General features: G+C 33.9%; 2 protein-coding genes across 2 annotated transcripts; both read left to right on the plus strand.

Moving 5' to 3' along the window:
- Positions 1 to 2028: 2028 nt before the first annotated feature.
- Positions 2029 to 4676, plus strand: LOC140759753 (dnaJ protein homolog). Its single transcript, XM_073096396.1, has 6 exons — positions 2029 to 2403; positions 3057 to 3219; positions 3304 to 3445; positions 3535 to 3811; positions 3903 to 4101; positions 4193 to 4676. The coding sequence occupies exons 1-6, from the start codon at positions 2254 to 2256 to the stop codon at positions 4510 to 4512; spliced, it is 1251 nt and encodes a 416-aa protein (XP_072952497.1). The 5' UTR covers positions 2029 to 2253; the 3' UTR covers positions 4513 to 4676.
- Positions 4677 to 14345: 9669 nt separating this feature from the next.
- Positions 14346 to 19692, plus strand: LOC140758722 (protein YABBY 2-like). The gene is made up of 6 exons (XM_073094985.1): positions 14346 to 14611; positions 16438 to 16557; positions 16982 to 17096; positions 17634 to 17682; positions 17861 to 17936; positions 19366 to 19692. The coding sequence occupies exons 1-6, from the start codon at positions 14543 to 14545 to the stop codon at positions 19417 to 19419; spliced, it is 483 nt and encodes a 160-aa protein (XP_072951086.1). The 5' UTR covers positions 14346 to 14542; the 3' UTR covers positions 19420 to 19692.
- The last annotated feature ends 2754 nt before the right edge of the window (positions 19693 to 22446 follow it).

The raw sequence follows: 22446 nt of genomic DNA on the forward strand, positions 1-22446 counted from the left end.
TTCTTGAAACTTACCCTTATTGGGTTTGCAAAATATGTTGTGAAATTATGTATATGTCTGTTTAATTTCATCGTAATTAGAATCATATTGGATAAAATCATTTCAAACCAAATTTGAATTAAAGATTTTTATTTTTTTAATTTTGAATGGAGATTGCGTAATGGTTATATAAGCATTTACTTCTATATGTGGATTTAGTAGTCCATTATAAATGCCCAAAATAATGTTACTTTTTAAGGTCATGTCCATCTTAATGGGCTAATTTAACTATACATGTAAAATAACCTTCAAATGGAAGAACCAAAATTTAAAGTCAAATACCAACCAACTCTAGTAAAATTTAACTCCAACCCCAAATATAGTTAATAGTATAGTAGCTTAGCTTGATTCAGTTGATGACTCGTCAGTGTAGTAGCTTAGATAACAGCTTTGTAACACAATGGCTTGGAGTAGATCTCGACGACATTTAGTTCGAAGTAATTGTTCGGCGATACATAAAACTTGAAGCTTAAACTAAACAGCTAAAAGCCCAGTGGCACCTTAGTGATTCAAAAAAAGTATTTCATTAGAAATATAATTTACTATTTATTTAACTTTATCATTAAGAAAAGTATAATTTACTATTTATTTGACTTTCGAATGCATTTAAGATAATAATAGTTGAATTTCAAATGATAACGATACGACAAATATATTGAACATATATGTTTTTGTTATATTTTATCATCTAAAATTTTATTGATAGTATTCTATATTTATATCAATAATTATAACTTTGTTTCTAGTGAGCATATTTAAAAATGAACATCTGATTTGATCAATTATGATTAAAATAAAAAGATAATGATTTTAATTTAGTTACGAACAATGAGGCTAAGTGTTTAAATTAAAAGCGCATATGAATTTCATGAAATGAAGCCAAAACACAGAGATTAAGTGTAATTACCTTAAAGTTAAAATAAAATAAAAAAAGAGCTTCCTCATTTTGTTCTTTTTAACTGAGAAATTACACTTCACTCTTTTTTAAAAATATTTATGTATTTTTAACTTAAGCATTTAACCTCCTATGTTGTTAAGTAAAATTTAACCATTATTTTTTGTATTATATTTAAACAAATCAGATGGTGAAATTTAAAAATTCTTGATTGATATTATTTTAGATGCTTTAAAAAGTCTATTCAATACTCTGTATATTTGTGTAGAAGTAATTATTTATCAATTAGTTTGATAAAATTTTAATGGTTAAGATCCCTGATGGTATAATAGAAATGCTAAAATTTAAAAGATATTATGATTTATCGGTTCAATAAGTAATTATTATTATTATAAATATATTATTTTGCATATTATTTTATGATAATTATATTATCTTAATAATTTATCAAGTAAAAGACATAGATTCTTAACTCCGAGTAATTAATGTCTTTTTATAATATAATTATAAAAAGAATATTGATGTCTTTTTATAATTAACTTGATGAAAGTTTAATCAAATTTGTTCTCTTTGATTTTTTTATTATATATATATATATTATTAGTTTAAGATTAATTTAAATTAAATTTAATAGCATACATAAATAAAGAACCATAATTAAATCAAAGTCTATCTCAAAGAATCAAATTTCAATTATTTAGTATTAAATAATATCTCTTATAATTAATATATAATTATATCTATCACAATTATATCTACAACAAAAATCTTAACATAACAAAACAACTTATAGTTAAAAATTATTAAATTTTTTTAATTAATATGTTAAATTTTTTTTACATAACGTGGTTTTGGAACCGATATTGAGAATATAGCTGTTAGATTAAGATTATAAAATTTAGAGGGTATTAAAATAATTGATTTATTTCTAATAAAAATCTTCAAATTTAACATTTAATTTAATTAATTAGGGATAAAAACTAATTATAATTTAGTCAAGACCCAGGGAGTAAAGTTCAATTAACTTAGAATAAAAATAGAAAGAAGGGGGCTTCCTCAAAAAGCCTACAACGAAGGAAAAGACCCAAGAAGCGTCTAGAATCCCCGACCTCAGCCGTCCGTTCTCCATCCGACGCACGGGATCCACTCCCGCAAGCCTCGACCCCTCTAGAGCCTTCTCGTCTCTCGACCCTTCCTCCCCCTCCCGCATTCCTATATTCCTCTCCCTCGTTCCCCTCTCCGATCGGGGCGATCGACTCAGCTGCGCTCTATAACGCCTGCTTGGATCATCAAGTTAGGGTTAGGCTTTGGTTTCCGAGATGTTTGGAAGGGCGCCGAAGAAGAGCGACAACACGAGGTACTACGAGATCCTCGGGGTCTCCAAGGACGCCTCGCAGGATGACCTCAAGAAGGCCTACCGCAAGGCCGCCATCAAGAACCACCCCGACAAGGGTGGGGATCCCGAGAAGGTATGGATCGCTCTGTTTCCTGATCCTATCTGAGCTCGTTGATCTCTTATTCGACTAAGATTTGATAGATTGGTGCCATATCGACTTGATTTGTTAGTGATTTGCTATTTCTCATGTCTTTGGTAGCGATCCCTGGAGAGTTAGCTTATTTTCCTAAAAATAATTTTCTCAGTATCACGATGCGAGGTGTTTTTGCATCCAATGCCGTTAGGTTCTGTTCTTTTGCTTACCTTTTGATCAATTTTGGTTGAGCAATTTCATAATGCTTGCTATTCGTCAAATTGTGGGCCTCTAACTACTAAAGTCGACGCCTTTTTGTTGTAGTGTGTCTAGCACTTACGTTTCGTTTGTCTCTATCAGGTTAAGTTTGTAGCTTTGTTATTTTTCTAACGTATTCAATGTTAACCTGTACACAATCATCCTCAAACTTGGGAACCATCTTACTATTTATTTAATTTTTTAGTTACTTAAATCTCCCGTGAACAAGGTTACCTTGCGATTCTCATGATTTCTGAGTATGAAGTTGTTAGAGTAAGTAGAAGCAGGGCCGGACGAGGCTAACTTTTCCCAAGGACGACGGTTTTGTCTCTTACAATGCTTTCAGATAGCATTGTTCTCCGTGCGATTAATTAGTAGGATGTGCTTGTTTGCAGTTCAAGGAGTTGGCCCAAGCTTATGAGGTTCTAAGTGATCCTGAGAAGCGTGAGATTTATGACCAATATGGCGAGGATGCCCTTAAGGAAGGGATGGGTGGTGGAGGAGGCCATGACCCAGTTGATATCTTCCAATCTTTCTTTGGTGGGAGCCCATTTGGGGGTATGTGCCATTCTTTCGTAAATGAACTTTGCATCTGTTAGGTTATTATACTTGTTAAATTGCATCCTTTATTTGGATAAACAGGAGGTGGAAGCAGCAGAGGCAGAAGGCAGAGAAGGGGAGAAGATGTAATACATCCGCTTAAAGTTTCATTAGAAGATCTTTACAATGGCACCGCAAAGAAGCTTTCTCTTTCTCGCAATGTCATCTGCTCCAAGTGTAAGGGGTGAGTCCTCTTCCAGCTTTGTGCAATTGCATGTGTTTGATTTGTCATTTTAGTCTGATATTGGTTCATCCTCATCTATGCAATGACAGCAAGGGTTCGAAGTCTGGTGCATCGCTGAAGTGCCCTGGATGTCAGGGCTCAGGTATGAAAGTTTCAATTCGTCAATTGGGCCCTTCAATGATTCAGCAAATGCAGCACCCTTGCAACGAGTGCAAGGGGACTGGTGAAACGATCAATGAGAAGGATCGGTGCCCACAATGCAAGGGCGAGAAAGTTGTCCAGGAGAAGAAAGTGCTAGAAGTTGTGGTGGAGAAGGGGATGCAGAATGGCCAGAAGATTACCTTCCCTGGGGAGGCTGATGAAGCGGTACATCCTATTGCTATTATTGCTATTATTCTTGCTAACTCGCAAGTGTTATTGGACTTGGCTGTTAACTGGATTGATGATTTATGTGCAGCCTGATACCGTTACTGGAGATATTGTATTTGTTCTCCAGCAAAAGGATCATCCCAAGTTCAAGAGAAAGGGCGACGATCTTTTTGTCGAGCACTCATTGTCTCTGACCGAAGCTTTGTGTGGTTTCCAGTTTGTTCTGACCCATTTGGATAACAGGCAACTGCTCATCAAATCAAACCCTGGGGAAGTCGTCAAGCCCGGTATTGCCTAGTCTCCACTCTCCAAGTTAGATTCTTTCTCAATTTTGTATTTGTTATTTGTTTACTATTGTTTTGATGCCGTTGTGTGCAGATCAATTTAAGGCAATCAACGATGAAGGCATGCCGATGTACCAGAGGCCCTTCATGAAGGGGAAGCTCTACATCCACTTCACTGTGGATTTCCCTGACTCACTAACTCAGGAGCAGTGCCGAGCTCTGGAAGCTGTTCTCCCACCGAAGCCTGTGTCACAAATGACCGATATGGAGCTAGATGAGTGCGAGGAGACAATGCTACATGATGTTAACATCGAAGAGGAGATGCGGAGGAAAAATCAACAGGCGCAGGAGGCATACGACGAGGATGAGGACATGCCTGGTGGTGCACAGAGGGTGCAATGCGCGCAGCAATGAGTCCGCAGTGAATTGCTTACAGAGTGTTGTGACTCTTGTGGTGGATTAACTATACAGCAACTGATGTATTCTGGCTACTTTAGAATTAATGCTTCTATGGTTCAGATCACAAGTTTATGTCTTAATCTTGTTGTTTATAGCAGTTACAGCCAGTTTTGATGCAATCTTTGTTGGAAAACCATTGTTTTTGGCAATATTCTACTGGTTGGCAGTCCCAACTAATTAAGACTCAAGAGTCAAGATTGTGGATACTCCAATCATGAGGCGAGGAGCAGCAGCATATTTTAAGAAGATTGACTTGTGTGATATGATACGGTTATGGTTCAATTTTTTGATGCTTGGTTTCAAAGCAATATTATTCGCAACCATAATGGAGACGGAATATCAGAGAGATAAGATGGACATGGTTCCAGGTTTGAATCGGTCTTTTATCAGAGCGTTATATCCTATGTGCGTGTAGGGTCATATTGTGGTTCTTTTCAGAGTTGACTTATTTGTTTATATTAAAAAAGGTTAGTGTTTTGTTTAGCTTATAATTTAGTCTCTGGGTTTATAACTAGAGCACTAAGCTCAAGTCAGGGTTGGATGTTTAAGGATTAATTTTGAATTGTTAGATATTTACTATTTGACTATATACGTATTATGCTTTAATGCCCCGCCTTTAAGACAGAATAATGCCTAGGGTCCCTATAAAAGAGGTCCCAAAATGTCGTGTTAAACTTGTACTAATTAACATATAATTAATGTTTGTGTTACATATGTTAAGCTTCCTTCATAAGACGGATGGCTTATAATTGGGTTTTTATTCCCCGGTACGTCCTTGTCGAATGGTCGGACACATTATCAGAGGACCGACATGGATTTTTCTTTTTAATCTTTGAATTGTTTTTGTAAAAGTCCAAGATTTCTTAGCTATTAAATGCACCTCAAGATTCATACCAACAATATATGACGATGAAACAAAATGAAAATTTGGATCGTCAAAGCCTTAGATATCAAATAGGAATCTCTTATATATAGTTTATAGCTAAACAACATCTAAATTTAGTATAACCATTACTATGATTTAATAATCCATAACCTCTTATCTGTGAATTATCTTGTTCTTCAATCAGAGTTTTATTCACGAATGAATCATTTCTTATTTATGAATAAATAAGAAATAGAAACACAACTGGGATCAAAGGAAAGTTATTCTAAGCAAAAACTAAGTTCTTCCAATAAAGATAATAACTCTCCTAACACAGTACTAAGAGCACACAAATACTATTTTGATTTTGATCGAGCTAAGAATTCGGAGAAAAGAAATCCAAACCCTAATGGGCTAAAAGGATACATAATTCTCTCAAAACAAACTTTCGCGGACTTATTATAATTGCTACAGACATTCGAACAGCTTAAACGCGTTCAAACAGGTTACCAGTGCAATTAAATGACGCAATAGAATGCTGTTTGAACGGGCTCTATGAATACATCCTCCTTTTAAGATTTGCATTCAGAAGCAAAGACATAGTCACCAGTTTCTAGTCCAAACTTTTAGCATGCATGGGAAGGTTTGCTGACACAAATTTGATCAAATTGGCCATAAGAAATTCATTATGAGGAGGGGTTAAAAAATTAAAAAAAAAAGCTGACAACTCTTTTGCTCTACCACATGGTTACCTAGCTGTCACGTTTAGATGTTTATGTTTCCTTGATACTTACAGTTCCTTCGTGCAGTTTGTTCACCATTAGGGCCCAAGAATTTATTAGCTACATTCCAAATACTTTACTTAAATAGCTTCCATTTTTGGACCCACCAAAAACCTGCAAGCTTTGAGCTACAGATTGATGCCATTTGGCCCTTGTGCCCTTGTATTGTAGAATTTTGGTACTTTTCTGCTGTTTGTTTGTTTTCTGAGAGAGATCTTATCGAATTAATTAATTGTTTTACATTTATAGCTCCTCTTTGAGAGAGAGAGAGAGTTGTAGATTTAATGGTGTCCTAATTAAACGGCTGATGCATGCACTTGGCCATGTAAATTTGGAAATGTTAAGACTTAAGACTTGGGATCTCTTTAAATGAATCTAAGTTTGTGCATATTAACTCAACCACTATTCTACAAGCTTAAACTAATATGGAGAACAGTGATTTTATTATGTTATACTCAATACTAGACTATTTGACTTAAATGAGCAACCACTGTTCTACAAGCTTAAAACTAATATAGAGAACAGTGATTTTATTATGTTATACTCAATACTAGACTATTTGACTTAAATGAGCAACCACTGTTCTACAAGCTTAAAACTAATATAGAGAACAGTGATTTTATTATGTTATACTCAATGCTAGACTATTTGACTTAAATGAGCAGAAGTTTTAAAATCAAGATAATTATTTAAAACTCACCGGTTACTCAAAAAATTTATAAGTAAAGATAATGATAAGTATCTTTTTCAAGGAAAACCATCTAATAGTATAAACCAAGGTAGAGATTTATTGTTAAGGTGTATTTGGGCATATTAATTCACCGACTATCCTATAAGCTTATACTAATATAGAGAACAACGATTCTATTATGTTATACTCAATGCTAGACTACACTACTTAAATGAGTGGATGTTTAAATTTCAAGATAATTACTTGAACTTATCGGTTACTTGATGTATAAGCCAAGTTATGCAATTACCGTTAAGATGTATTTGGGAATATTACCTCACGGACTATTCTACAAGCTTAAACTAAAATAGAGAACGGTGATTTTATTATGTTATACTTAATACTAAACTACCTGACTTAAATGAGAGGTTTTAATATCAAGATATTTACTTAAACTCATTGGTTACTCGAAAAATTTAAGCACATATATATATAATAATAGGTTTTTTCAAGAAAAACCATGTAATAATATAAGCCAAGTTAGGCAATTACTGTTGAGGTGTCTCCAGTCGATCTGCAGAATAAAACTAAAAAGTTTAAATGCTAAATAGATAGGAAAGATTTGTGGGCCAAAGAAATCTACAAGACTCGATCTGAGGCTGAGATCTATATACTTGTGGATTTGGGTAGAAATTAAATTTCTCCTTCAAAACCATATCAATAACCCTATCTTTGTGAAAGAGACATGTCTTATGCCCCTCATCAACCTTGTCTCTTATCTTGACCAAGAAATGAGAAGACTTCTTTTTCCCTTTTGGTGAACACTAATTGGAGGTCTTATCATGGAAAAGAGAAACCTCTCTCTCTCTCTCTTTAGTTTACTAGGATTATTTTCATGGAATACTCACCTCTTTTAACATATTAACCATTTGACTCGTGATCTACTAATATAAAAAAAATGGGTTAATTTCCACACTAATTTTGGTTGACAACCAATCCAAGAAATATACGAAATTATCACCAAGGTGGTAACTTGGTGGCAAATAATGAATGTAATTAAATTTCAATTCACAACAGTTGTGTTAGTAGCTATGGAGTTGCAGGAGATAATTAATGATAGATAATAAATAATATAATATGAGGTCCATTATACTGTAACATTAAAAGTAAGAAAATAAAAATGGGCTAATAAGATTTGAACCCATGGTATCAAATTAGAAAATCATTTGATCCAAAAACTTAAGTTATCATATGAGTACAATTACTCCAATATTCTATTCTATCTATAACGTCATCCATTCTTGCAAAATAACTTGGCGAAAATTCTTATCCTGTCCATGTAGGGACTCCAACCAAAACACTGTATTTTAGCATAGGTGAAATTAAAAATAAATAATTCATTGAGTTAATTCAGATATAAGAAGATAAATTTTGGTGTAAGAAAAATTAAATAGGACTCCTTAGAAAATTATTTATTATTCTAGTTCACCTACCCAAAAATTATTAAGAATGAGGCATCTATTTTGGTCGGCTCAATTGCTATGTTATAACTCCGTCCAAAAAATTATTAAATTGTTCAGCAATTTATATATAAGATAAGTCGCTGAATAGTTCAGTAATTTTATGAACAATAAAAGCATCGAACACCGCTGGCTAATTTTAATCAAAGTAAAATACTTAACTCTCAAGTAACTAAGATAGAAAGGTAATAGATGGTGACCACTAGAAAATGAACCATCAAACAATGATAGTTTTTCTTTTGGAAAAATTATAAATAACACCTTATCTCTTACTGAAATTATAATTTACACCCTATATTTTTAGCCTTATAATTTAGTGAATATGTGCAAATAAAGAAAACACCATGTTATTAGATCTACTAGTTAAAATTAATCAAACATCTAAATCAAGTTAACTATACTAAGAAAATTATATCATCAATGAGGTTATTTTAGAAATAAACTATCTACACTTAACGGAATATTCTCACGGTGTTACTTCAAATCCAATCCGAGACATTTTCAGTACATATTCGCTAAATCATATGGCTCGATTTATAAATAGTAAATATATACGATACAAACCATAATTTCATTAAAATATTTTTTAATTTTTATAAACATAAATATTTTTTAAGGTAACTTATGATATACGAAGGACAGCTGAACAAGCCAAAATAGACGCAGTCTACTTAATAGCTTTTTTGATGAGTGGGTGGTCGGAATAAGTAAATAGTTATTTTCTTTTTAATTTTAAGACGTCAATTTTGATGAAAGACTAAACAACCGCAACTTATATCCCATCCCAGTCCAGAGAATGAAGTCTGAGGTGTGTGTGGGACCCTCGGAAACATGTGAGGATGATTCGCCAAATGGGGAAAGTTTTTATTTTATTATTTTATTATTTATTTATTTTTGGATGGAATTCTCGCACATGGAGATGGAGGATGACTACGATTTAAATGCCCATGCATCGTTTTCATTGGATGGTCACGCTCACATCAATCATAACTACTGTAATCCGGACTTCCCGCATTCCGGATGTTGGAATGTCCTACATTTTATTGCCACTTGGCAGCCTTAGGGAATTTTATAAATTAACGCTCTAATTTACCTATTTTATGATTTAGCCTCTCTTTCTTCCCTAAGAATTTGCGAGAGAAGATGGAGCTTTTAGTCCTCCTCCTTTGCCTCTCTTTATTAATCATCTAATTAGTTCTTGATTGATTCATTAGATGATTATTAAAAGGAGGAAGATGGAAGAGAAGGAAAGGATGAAAAAAATAAGAGTAATTTAAGTATTTATAAATTATTCTATATGTTATAATAAAATATTTTTTTACTGATATAGTCCAAGTTAATCTAGAGCATTAAATGAGAATAATATGACAAAAAAAGGGTTGGGTTATAAAATTCTAAAAGACAGAGTGTGAATCACAAAATAGGTAAAATGTAGGGTGTAATTTATAAAATTTCTAAAATTTTATTTTATTATTTTTTCTTTTTTTTTAATCTAAATTTTTTGATGTTTAGATTTTGGACGCCAGTTTTCACATAAAAGGGTTCTTCGGTTTTAATAATATTGAGATTGGGTTCGTGAAACTGAATGCATTCATTTTCTTTATACTAGATGCCTATTTTTGCTATTTTGAAAACTAAAGGTTTCTTTTGCTTTGCACAAATGCTTGTTAGATACTTGTCATCTTGTGGATCAAATCCTACATTAATTTCATCGAAACATGTACAAATTTATTAACTTACATACTACTTTAAAAGTGTGGCTTGCCGGAGAACGATAGTTTTTATATTTTATTTTTGTAGCACTTTCCTTTACTTCTAGGTCGACATGTTTTTATCTGTCTAAGAAGTAGATTTAATTTAACTGAGTGGAGTTGTATATTATTCAAGTAAAATTGAGCATAGTGGAATTTGAATATATTATCTATGCTCTAGAACTGTTTTAACTCGTCAACTACTCTAAAAGTTTAAACTATTAGATAATATTTAAAAAAAAGGATGAAACAAAACCTTTTAAGGAAAAGTAAAAGAAATTTAAAAAAAAGAGAGAGAAAAAGTAAAAGAAAAGAAAGACTTTGGAGATAAAAGAAAAGGGTTTGGTTAAAAGTAGAGGATTGGATTCTAGGAGGCATTGGCACACACTGGGTGAATAATTATTGAGTATAACTTGTTAGGTTAAGTCAAACATGGAAACGTGAGTCAAAAGTAAACTAAAATATTCTTGATTGATATGGACTGTTATTTATATACACTACGTCTTAGCTTGAGTTTACCATAAACCTAGATGTATCATATTATGATTATGTAGAGCCTCAATTCATTGATTTAATAACCTCGAAATTGAAAACTAGCTTTATTCTTATTTAAAGAGTGTTAGATAGATAAATTTAATTAAAAACTTAAATTGTTAGGTAAGGTTAAAACAATGTATATAGAACTTTTAACACAATGCATTTTAATACGTTGTTAAAAATAAACAGAGCTAAAAGGTTATTATTATGTCTTGCAATATTGAGTATTGCATTATTAATTACGAATTGATAATGTAGCATCCTTGGGAGAATGATAAAACTCTATAACATGAATAGATAACACTCCTAGTTTAATACTTTTTCTTCTTATTATTACACCTTGAAATCTAAGAACAATCCAATTTTATCTACTATTTCTCTGCAAATCATAATCTCTTGACATAACTAATTAGAATATATATTACACTAGATTAGCAAAGAATATTATAAAATATTTCTTCAATTGTCATACCAACTTGACTTGCAAATGGTATGTACAAGTGACGTGCTTTCATCCATCCTTGTACCTTATATATATATATAACTAAGCTTCTTTTTTTTTTTTGGTAGCATTGATGAGGAGATATAAGAATAAATATATAAAAAAACATATCAAAAACCTTACATATTCACTCACAAGGCTATCTTAATTAGTTTTGTATGTATTATCTGTAGACAAATGAATTGTGTTGGAACTAGCTGTTCTCCAGTTTCTTTAATAGGTGATGTTGTCTGGATTACTGTGATCAATAATATTTGTCCATGTTCATGTTGTTAATTCATCAATGATTAGAGAAAAATAATTTTTATATTTTATATTAATACTCCTTGTTACTTCGAGACTAAGATATTTTAATAGATCCAAAAAGTGCACTTGATTTAAATTAAGTAGGTGGAAATTTAATATATTTTAAATGACAAATGTGTTTGATAAGATTCAAACTGAACCCTTTGCTCTAATACCATAATATTCACCAACTATTTTAAAAGTTTAAAAGCTTTTAGAGGATGGTGATTTTTATATGCTATATGTAACACATGCCAAGTCACTATTAATGTTTCAAATGGCTTTGTCCCTACCCTTTCGTGCTGACCTAAAAGTGAAGCAATCCCCCAGAAGAGATGGGGATAATTAATGATGTTAATTCCTGAAGGCAACATGCATGTGTAGGATTAGACTTTACAACCACATCAAGATATATATATATATATATATATATATATTTGTGCATCTCACCACCAACCATATTGTTTGAGCCAATTAAATGTATTTAAATTATTAGGGCATTGGAGATGAGACATGAAGCATGTGTGTGTGTGTGTGTGTGTGTTGTAGGGTGTGGTAGTAGTGAACTAGTATTGTTCTGTTCTGATTGAAGCCATTCATGAGCATTTGTAGGTCCATGCATGTTAGGCATCCATCCTATCAAGCCCTAGTAGAGCTTTGAGGGATCCAAACTGTCCAATTGAAATGACATTACATAGATGGAAGCTTGCTGACTTAAAATTAGTGTTTAAATCCTGTGCTCCTACTTGTGCACAAGATCCAAAGGAACAAAAGAGAAGGAAAAGAATAGGCATGGCATTCTTTGTCACTCCTTTGGCAAACAAACAGCATGCAAGCACATTATTATTGTAGTTGGAAATGCTTTCAGCTTGTCAAGGAAAGTGGACAATGTGTGATCTTTTTCCCCAACTTTCTTGAGGAGCTGAAATTTAGGAGAAGTGTAAGAATAAATTAGGGCATGCATGCATGCAGCATGCATGATGTGACATCTAACATCTCTAGGAAAATGTTCTTAGATGCCACTGCATGCAAGAATTATTTTTCACTTGTTATTGAATAGGACGAAGATTGTGATGTAGCCAGTTAAAAAGTTAAAAATTGGACGAAATTTAGTAGGTCCAAGGAACTAATCCCTTTTAATTGATGCCGAAGAGGTAATTTAATCATCAATCTTTTGGTACTGTTTGAAAGATTTGTCTTCTTAACAATTTTCTCTAGAGAAATGGAATATAATTCCTTCATTTTTTTATTCTTTTGCTTGATTAGTGTTCCTAATAAGTTTACTAATGATATTTTTTTTCATTTTCGAAACAATCACATCCTTCTCAGATTAGGATATATAAGATTTTCTTTATAAATGTGTATATATGTAGGCTTGCACCCTACTTCATGCTTCTCCTGCATCAACTGCTTAATTTTATTTGATGTGAATAAAGAAATAGCTAGGGATTCTAGAAGCCAACATGTCAGTAAGTCTCTCTATCGCCTACTTAATTAGTTAGCTATTGTTTTCCATTATAAAGTGTAATAAGTTTAATTAGCAGCATGAGTGCTAAATTATGAGTAGTAAATGGAAAGGTCACCCTTGGGTGAAAGAAACTTATCCCTAACATTTGGGTCAATTATTAGCCGTGTTATCTGTGGAAGAGATCGAGCTAATTGATATATATATATATATATATATATATATATATATATATATATATATATGTGTGTGTGTGTGTGTGTGTGTGTGTCTAATTACTTCCAGCTATATATGAACATTGCACCTACATTAGACAAAAACCTAACCTCAGATTTGGATTATTTTTTTATCCTCTCAACAAAATAGATTCAACACATGATCATGCAGTGTATCTTGTTGCTTTACTGGACCGCATTAATGCATTTACATAATTAAATGGAGACCATCAGAAAAGTACGGATTTATATATGTCAGATGTTTGAAGAACTGTGTGTTCTAAGAGAGCATGTGATAATTACCAGTGAGAAAGTATTTGATCAATTCCTGGTGAATCTGACAAGCCCTGTCTCAGGGTTTTAGAATTCATGGATGCTGTAAGCTCGCATAGTAGCTGACCTTAAAGAGAAAGTCTGAATCAAGACCCAATATTTTAATGATTTGGTGATCGACACCCTCCCTCTATTTTGGGTGTAATTTTCATATGACATCCCGAGTTAACATAAACAAATCAACTGTAATAAGATGGTATTAGAAAAGGAGCATTCCCTTAGGAATAGTAAGATCTTCCTTTCCCTTAACTTCATAAATTATCTTGTCTAAAATATCGTTACGGAAGCTATATATATTAAGTAGATCATAATCAAGGATTAATGATAGCCAAAGTAACAAATATGGGTCGGATTACAAATAGCTTAAAAGGCAGCTTGTTGTTAATGATAAAATTACTAAAAGGTAGAGCATTGTTTGAAAAATTGTCGACCAAAATAGGTAACCAAGAACCCTAAACCTACTGTTATGTATGTCATCAGATAATGCCTACCCTTTTGTTTTTGGTCTATATGGAAACTAAGTAAATTTGGGGAATAAGAACAAAGAAGATTGGCATCTCTCTCTCTCTCTCTCTCTCTCTCTACCATTAATATCCTTTCACTAGCCCACTTGTTGTTGTCATACAGGGAATATGAGAGAGAGAGAGAGAGAGAGAGAGAGAGAGAGAGAGAGAGAGAGAGAGAGAGAGAGAGAGAGAGAGAGAGAGAGAGAGGGAGGGAGGGAGGGTAGTAGCAGTAACAGTGGTAGAGACTCTTACCACTCATTCTTTCAATCATAACTCTTTCCACCTCCTACTCCACCTCAGAGCCACTCCAAAACTGTTGCTCTCAACCTGTTTATTTCCCCCACTATCATTTGGTACTTCCTCTCCCCCAACTTTCCCCTCCAAATCAAAGCAAAAGCAAACAAAAAAAAAAAAAAAGAAAAGAAAAGAGGAAAGCTATCCTTCCACATCTTGTATATAAACTACATCACAGACCTCTTCTTGGGCTTCTATCTTCTTCTTCCCTCTCCTTAGTTTATGTGCTTATATCATCTTGTGCCTCTGGAGATCGGAAAATGTCGGCCCAATTAGCGCCTGAGCAAGTTTGCTATGTCCACTGCAATTTCTGCAACACCATTCTTGTGGTATTGATCATATTGGCCTTCCTCTCTTTCTGTCTTTCTCTTCCTCTTCTCATGTTGCGGTTTGCGATTGCAATCTCGCTGGTTGGATGGTTGATCTATCAACAGCTGGGCCATCAATAGCATGACAGTATGCCAACTTATTTGTCTTAATTTCACCTAGAGGATCACGATAATTGATAGTGATGATTATTTCACGGCATTAAGAACCTATAATTCTTTAGCAGTTGCTTAGAGAATTTTTCTTTGCTAAGCACATGGATGTGATTTTGTAGAGTTCAAGGGAGATCTTGATGAATCTTGGTAATTATCCTATACCGGGTGTCCGGTGAAGGATATTGTGGCGACTTGGTTCATGCATATACCACCAGCTTCTTTAGAGATGGAAATTAAATGGCAGATAAGATGGATGATTTTGTTCCAGACTAACTGGATGCCTACATCTTAATTCTTTACTCTTCAACCTTTTGCAAACATAGGTGAAATCTTAGAGGATGAATCATAAAAATTTCAGATCACAGATCTTTCGCAGTTCGATTTATTTGGTATTTTGTTTAATCTTCCTTAAAGAAATTAATTGTGTGCCCTTAGCTTTTGCATTTGATGCCTGCATTTATACTTTTATGTTCTTTATTTTGAAGTTCCTAAGTTGTATTTGTTCAAAGATATTTGTGTTATCCTCACACCAAATGCAAACGCTTTCTCTTTGCTCTACTAAGGATAATAATATTTCATCATGCATCTTTCCAGAGTGGTTTTTTTTGTACCAAAAGGATGACACTGGATTTATTTTTGCTACCAAAAGGAAAGGATATTAATGTTTCATCGTGCATGAATCACCACATTCTCATGAAATGACTTCACATTGTAGCTCAAGTTTCTGATCCTTGCTTGTAAAAAAAATTGCCCTAACCCTCCTTGAGATGTCAGGAAATGGTTCTGCTTGTCTAGTAATTTTCGACTCTTTTCTTCATATTGTTTTTACTGTCTTTATTAACTTTGGCGCAGTCACAGAGAGAGAGAGAGAGAGAGAGAGAGAGAGAGAGAGAGAGAGAGAGAGAGAGGGGCCGGTCAGATGGGGTGCAGAAAGAAGAGGGGAAGCAGACATTAGGCTTGTAGCTTAAACAGATGCTATTCACAGTACCAGTCCTTTATATTATCTTTGACTTGTCTCTAACATTTCTTCTTTCCCTTTTGAGTTATGCAATTCACACTCATTTGAAGGAGCTCCTGTTTATTCTACTTCTTCAAGGAGAAAAAGGGTGCATATATAGCTGTTTCCCTTCCAGGGATATAAGTGTTCACAGATCCCTCCAGATCTTGAACCCGGGAAAGCAAACAATGGGAAAGTCATTCCAATTCAGAGCATGATGAAAGTGTTAAGGATGGAAAGTGCACTCAGTATTTGTTCTTTTCTTTGTCTCATTGTTCTTTTCTTTCTCCTCCTTCTAGATGATCACTAGATTGCATGATGAAGAACTACTTGGTTCTTTCTTTTCATGAACTCTAAACTCGTCCACTCTTCCAGTAGTACTATATATATAGTCTTGGGTGCCTAAGATGCTGAAGCTAAGCAGTACTACTTATTAAAAATTTGGACTAATTCCTCTGTGTTATTCTTATACCTACTTTGCTATATACTAGCTCATGCATTTTTAGTATATATTGATTTCTCTTCATACAAAAGCAAATTTAAGCTATACGAGTTTAAATTTTGTAATGTTCATTAGATAATTCTTTTAGTGTTCAATGTTCTTGCTATCAAACTACTTTTACTAAGTATATTTTCTATTAATTTCATAAAATGTCCATCTATCTTTATGATTCAGGTTAGTGTTCCTAGCAATAGTTTGCTCAACGTCGTGACAGTTCGATGCGGGCATTGTGCTAACTTGTTGTCTGTGAACATGGGATCTTTGCTTCAAACACTCCCTCTTCAAGAGTTTCAGGTTGAGAAATTCCTTTACATTTTCGTGTCATTTTATCGTATTAACTGTAATTTTATGACCTTGATCGATATAATGTTTCAAAGGTCAGCAACTTCTTCCAAGGCATGAGTATTGAGCCTTTATGCACATTACTTGTCTTAGAGTGCTTATAAAAGGATTACATAGGTAATGCTGTCAACTATGCTTATTGTATTAGTATCTATGTGCAGGAGATGCTTAAGGTACGTTCCTGGTATCAATGCATTGTTTGACATGCCAAACCGATTATACTAGTATAATAAAGACTTCTATTCTGCCTCTTGTTTATAATTATGTAGGATGAGTCTCTCTCTCTCACCTCCTTTCAGGCTTGGTAATTTCTGCTAATATTTAGTGAACTCTAATGGCTTCTCTTATTTCAATTTGGTGGTGGGAGAAACTGCAGACTCACAACGTTGCATCTCATGATAAATGCATAGACTATGGATCATCTTCCAAATGTAACAGATCAGCACTGATGTACTCAATGGAACATGATCAACTGCAGACTCCTATTCGGCGTAAGTCTAAATGTCTTTTGCATATGACTATCACAAGTAACCATCCATCGCAATGCAAATGATGTAGTCAGGATATATGGAAAGAAATTTCTTTTCTGAAACATAGTTTTTCTTTATGGTGAGAACTGAAGGTTTCATTTGGATTATAATAGCTCACTGTCAATCTAAACTTTTTTACTTGTTTTGCAAGTAACATCAGATACTTAATTACCAGTTATCTCATCTTTCAATAGACACATGTACATTGATACAAACTAGGCCATATGTATATATACGGCATTTTCTAGGAATAAAAGAGGAAAATGAAAAAGATGACATGAGATTTCTACTGCAACGCAAGAATATAGTTGAAAAAAGTATCCTAATTAATTTATAAAAGTTTTACCTCCGAGTGTATTTTAAAGTAGTTTTATGTCACTCTTCATTAAGACAATTTAATTTTTCTCCAATTTTGTATTCATTTCTGGTTCATTTCCCCATGCATCAAATAACATATTGTCATTTATATTTTCAATCTTCTATCCATCTTCTAACCAGCCCCTGAGAAGAGACAACGCGTTCCTTCAGCATACAACAGATTTATCAAGTGAGTATTCCGGATGATGACTGTCAAAGAAATTTATTCCAAATTCCTTCTTGTTATTAATTATGCATTTGTTATCCAATGGAGCACCAAGAAGAACTCTATAAGATATTATTGAAGCATATCTCAATGCAGCATTGCATCTGTCCAATCTAACATTAATGTCCTTTTTGTCCTTTAGGGAAGAGATACAAAGGATAAAGGCTAACAATCCTGACATTACCCACAGGGAAGCTTTTAGCACGGCAGCAAAGAATGTAAGTGTTATTAATGAAGTAAAATATTAATAGTTGGATTTTTAATTGCCCATTCTTTCTAGATTGTTCTAAAATTTTAGTAGTGTTTTAGCTAATTCGATTTTGTTAAACGAAAATCCTGGATGGTGCAAACATAGTAACATGTATTTGGGGTTATGGTGAAGTAGGGAAGATAGAAATTGATGAAAGAAAGCATATATGTTAGACAATTAGGGTGTACCAAATTAAGTTTTTCTTTTTTTTCCTTTTAAGTCAGCAATCTTTCCACCATATGGTACAAATGGATTCTTGGAGCTTCTTTCCCCAGTAAACAATGCCGAACACTTTCAATATATTTAAGGATTGTACTCTTCCAAATCAATTAGGAATCAAAGTGTATAGCGAAATTATTAGAATTAAGTCAAGAGTCAAAGTCTGAGGAGGAAGATTGTACGTTTTCAAAGTCCTTTACCTTTGGTTACAGGTTTTGATGTCAAAGTGGTCTTCCACCTTGTGATTCGTATTTGACGATCCCTAGGACCAATCTGCAGTCAGAAGAGTAATGAAACCTTTTCAACATTTTAACATATAGAAATTTTGTAGTCAAATTCGTGTGTGTGTGTGTGTGTGTGTGTGTGTGTATTTATTTTCTTATTTTTTATATAAGGAGAATTAGATTAACTCATGAAATTTGGAAATGTACTCTTTCCACACAACACCTGAACAACACTCCATTACACACCCGGACACATAAGGACTAGTACATCAAATAAGTCGTGCATCAGTGGATATAGTAAGGACTAGAATATCTAATCATTCTATGGGTATCTTAAGATCATCATTAAGCTTAGAAATGAAAGAAAACAAGTACCTCTTAGATAATTAGTAAGGTGTGTGTGTGTGTGTCTATATGTGAAAATTACAGTACCTTATCTTATTATGGTCCTTTTCTTCAAACACCTGCTTCAAGTGATGCTACAAATGATATTGGACGAAGACATGGACAAGATTCTCCAAGATTAACTCTGTTTCCTACACTGGTTTCCTATGTGCTATTCTATGGGCAAAACCTGACCACTTCAATCATGCCATTTAGAATTAATGTCCTAAATTTCTTGGAAGTTCGTTTTTTCTTTCTATTTAATTAATGTAAATGTGCTATCTTCTGCCATCACTCTATTGCATACCCATGGAAAAGTCTAACTACGAAGTCCTTGAGGAATGCCTTTGCCTTTAAAATGGTACTGCTACAAAACTTGGGATGCACTTTGTTATAGATGTAAGATTTTATTAGTATCAAACAACTAAAAGGCATTTGCTACATCAAATATCATTAAATCATACGCCTGAACAAGAACAATTAAGGACCGGCTAGTAATATCATTCATTATATTGCAAACTTGATCTTTTGGCGATAATGATAACTAGACAACTTCTTGATGATTTGCAGTGGGCGCATTTTCCGCACATCCATTTCGGGCTAAATATTGACGGCAATAAGTAAGCGAAGCTCGATGAGGGTATTGTCGCAGCTCCAGCGCTCCAGAAAACTCAGGATTTCTATTGAGAAGATTGTGTTTATTGTACAGATGCTTTCTTATCTATTTGTTCAACTTATGGACAAAATGTATGAACTGCCAGTTCTAGGGACTAAAATATATGACTGTATCTTATTTGTGGGAAGAGAGGGTTTTTAAATACATCGAATTAAATGTTTGCTATGATATACAATATGAAATTTGTACAACTTATTAACTAGCTAGTATTCTTCTTCATCCGTTTCAAGTCTATATAGCTGGGTGTGAGTGAGTGAGAGAGAGAGAGAGAGAGAGAGAGAGAGAGAGAGAGAGAGAGAGAGAGAGAGTATTAATGGATTAGTCTTAGCTAGCACAGTAAAAGATAAAAGTAAAGAAGAAGGTGATTTCATGAAGATAATATTCTAATATTGACTGAAACACAATGAAGCTGCTGATCTTTAAAAGCAGATGGCAAAGGCAGCACAAGTTTGTGTCAGATAATGGACCCCCACCTTCAACTAGCTAGCAATGAGATCTAGTCATTTAAGTTGTTCACATGCACTCCATTTTCTCCAACCTGACCAAGCGTGCATCTTTCATGATGTAGCTTACAGTCGCACTGCATAGAAGTTGGATTATAACTCTGATAAACTTATCAAAACAGAAAGCCATAGTGAACGCTACTTGTTTCTTTCTGAAAAATGATAGTAAATTGTGAGCATCCCAAATACAAATGGAAAAAAAAAAGAGAGGGAAAGATAACAGTATGTTTGGGTGCGTGTGTTTATCTATGAGAGAAATATGTGAGAATATTATATATATCCTGCAAATGTTACACTAATCTTGTTAGGGTTTATTCACCAGTCTAGATTGCTTGTTATGATCAGCTGCACTCATCTATCCACTAACGTAATCTAAACCATCAGTATTCAAAAGGAAGATACAAGTCTTCCTTGACTATGAAGACTATAAATAGATCATCTAAAAGAAGAGGAAAATAAAAACCATCGACTTTCTAGCATCTCTATTTCCTTATTCTTTTGTCTTCATCTTGATCTCCATCTTCTGAACGTTGACTGTCTTGAGTTGCCATATATATGCTGCTTATTTCTTCCTCCACAGATTCCCCAACTAACCAACACAGGTGCATTTTTATTCATGCACCTGAGAGTTCACATCGAGCTTGGTATGGGATACAACCCACCAACCGTAGAGCAGCAACTAGGGTGGAAAAATAGTTCAAGATCCGCTAATCAACGAAATAATTTCAACTTGCATCTATACTGATAGACAGATAGACAGATAGATAGATAGATAGATAGATATCATGACAGGTATATATACAAGCTGCCATTTCTAGCTTGTGGGTAGAGATGGAGAGTTAGAATGTCGTTGATTCGAACGAGTGACACCAAACAACATTAAATACGAAGCTGATGAGAGAGAGAGAGAAGAGTCACAATCCTACAGTGACCTGCTGCATGCCACTCGCAAGACGTCAAAACCTATCCACTCTCTTCCTCTTCTCTTCTTCTTCTTCTTCTTCTTCTTCTTCTTCTTGTGTCAATCTCTACTTTTCTTTTAAGACTAATTTATTTATATAAATACATTGTTGCTTTAGAACTAATAATATATAACGTAGGTAGATGGAATAGTTTGGAAAGACGAGGGGTTGGGTGCAAAATAAAGACGGACGTGTCGGAAGACCGTTTACAGTTTTGATCACCACCCAGCTGTTCCGCCACCAAACTCGCGCTCTGCTGTCGCTCTCGTACCTGATGGAGAGACACAGACAGGGGGGGGGGGGGGGGAGGGTCCCACGCGTCAAAAACTTAAAACATATTACCCGCGCTTCGAGAACGCTTGGAACAGGAAGAGCAACACGACAACGCACGCATTGAAATTCGCACCTGCCGACCCTTCCCACCCTCTCTCTATATATATTTTTTCTCTTTAATGTGAATTTACTTTTGAGACTACGATTGCTTAGCAGTAAGCATCGTAAAGCGTAACTTGGAATATTTTTAAAGGTGGTAAGCAGCAGCAGAGGTAGAAGAAGCCTAAGACTACTTTCTGAGTGTAAATTAAATTAAATTAAGTGGTATCTTTTGGTACTACTTTTCTTTGTAATAAAATTATTATTGGTCGTATCTTTTGGTAGTACTTGATGAATGAGTCTTTTCTCTATCTTTCAGTGTACTTTGTATATCAAATCAGTTGACGTTTCATGGGCGAGCTATCTGTCAGCCTTTGTCTTAAGAAATATGAAACGTCAAATCATAGCGATTCAATCTGTAGCTTTCTTTCTCTCTTTTTACGTAAATTAACTCTCTTTTTTTAAATCTCTTCCATGATTTATTTTCTCGATCCAACGAACCTTACTGAAGATCTTGACCTACATAATAGTGTTTCCACGTGCTCTTTGGATTCTATATGGGAGCAAAGTGTTTCTGTGCTTCTCTCTCTCTCTCTCTCTCTCTCTGGATTATATTCGATGGGACAATATAATTCAGACAGGATCCACATAAAATTTGAAAAAAAAAAAGTTAAAAAGAAAAGGAGAACAATCTAACACTGTGCTTAGGTCAATACAAATAAATAATTTCGATCGCACAAATCCAACGGTTTTAATTATGTGCCCTCTAATCCTATAAAGTCTTACAGTAATGTGGTGGGGGACTAGGGTTGAAAACCGATATCAAATAGTGGTAAAATCATTTACTTGTTCTTCTAATAAGGACAAGAATTTAGATACAGCGAAAGGAACTGTGACCTTAATTATCATATATATCTGTTAAGTGTAACTATAGATATAGATAAGATATATTTGTACTTATTTTTTGAATATAGAATAACTATACAATTGATATAGTCATTATATATATCTTTTTATTTAATATCCCTAAGCTATGGAGCGTATAGTTTTAATGTTGCTTAATATCCGGTCTAGGTTAAATATAGTTATACTTCTAAACAATAACAAATGAAAACTGATAGAAGAAAAATATATCAAG

This window comes from Typha angustifolia, chromosome 4 (genome assembly GCF_048772165.1).
Source record: "Typha angustifolia cultivar Huaian chromosome 4, ASM4877216v1, whole genome shotgun sequence".
Classification (NCBI taxonomy): Eukaryota; Viridiplantae; Streptophyta; class Magnoliopsida; order Poales; family Typhaceae; genus Typha; species Typha angustifolia.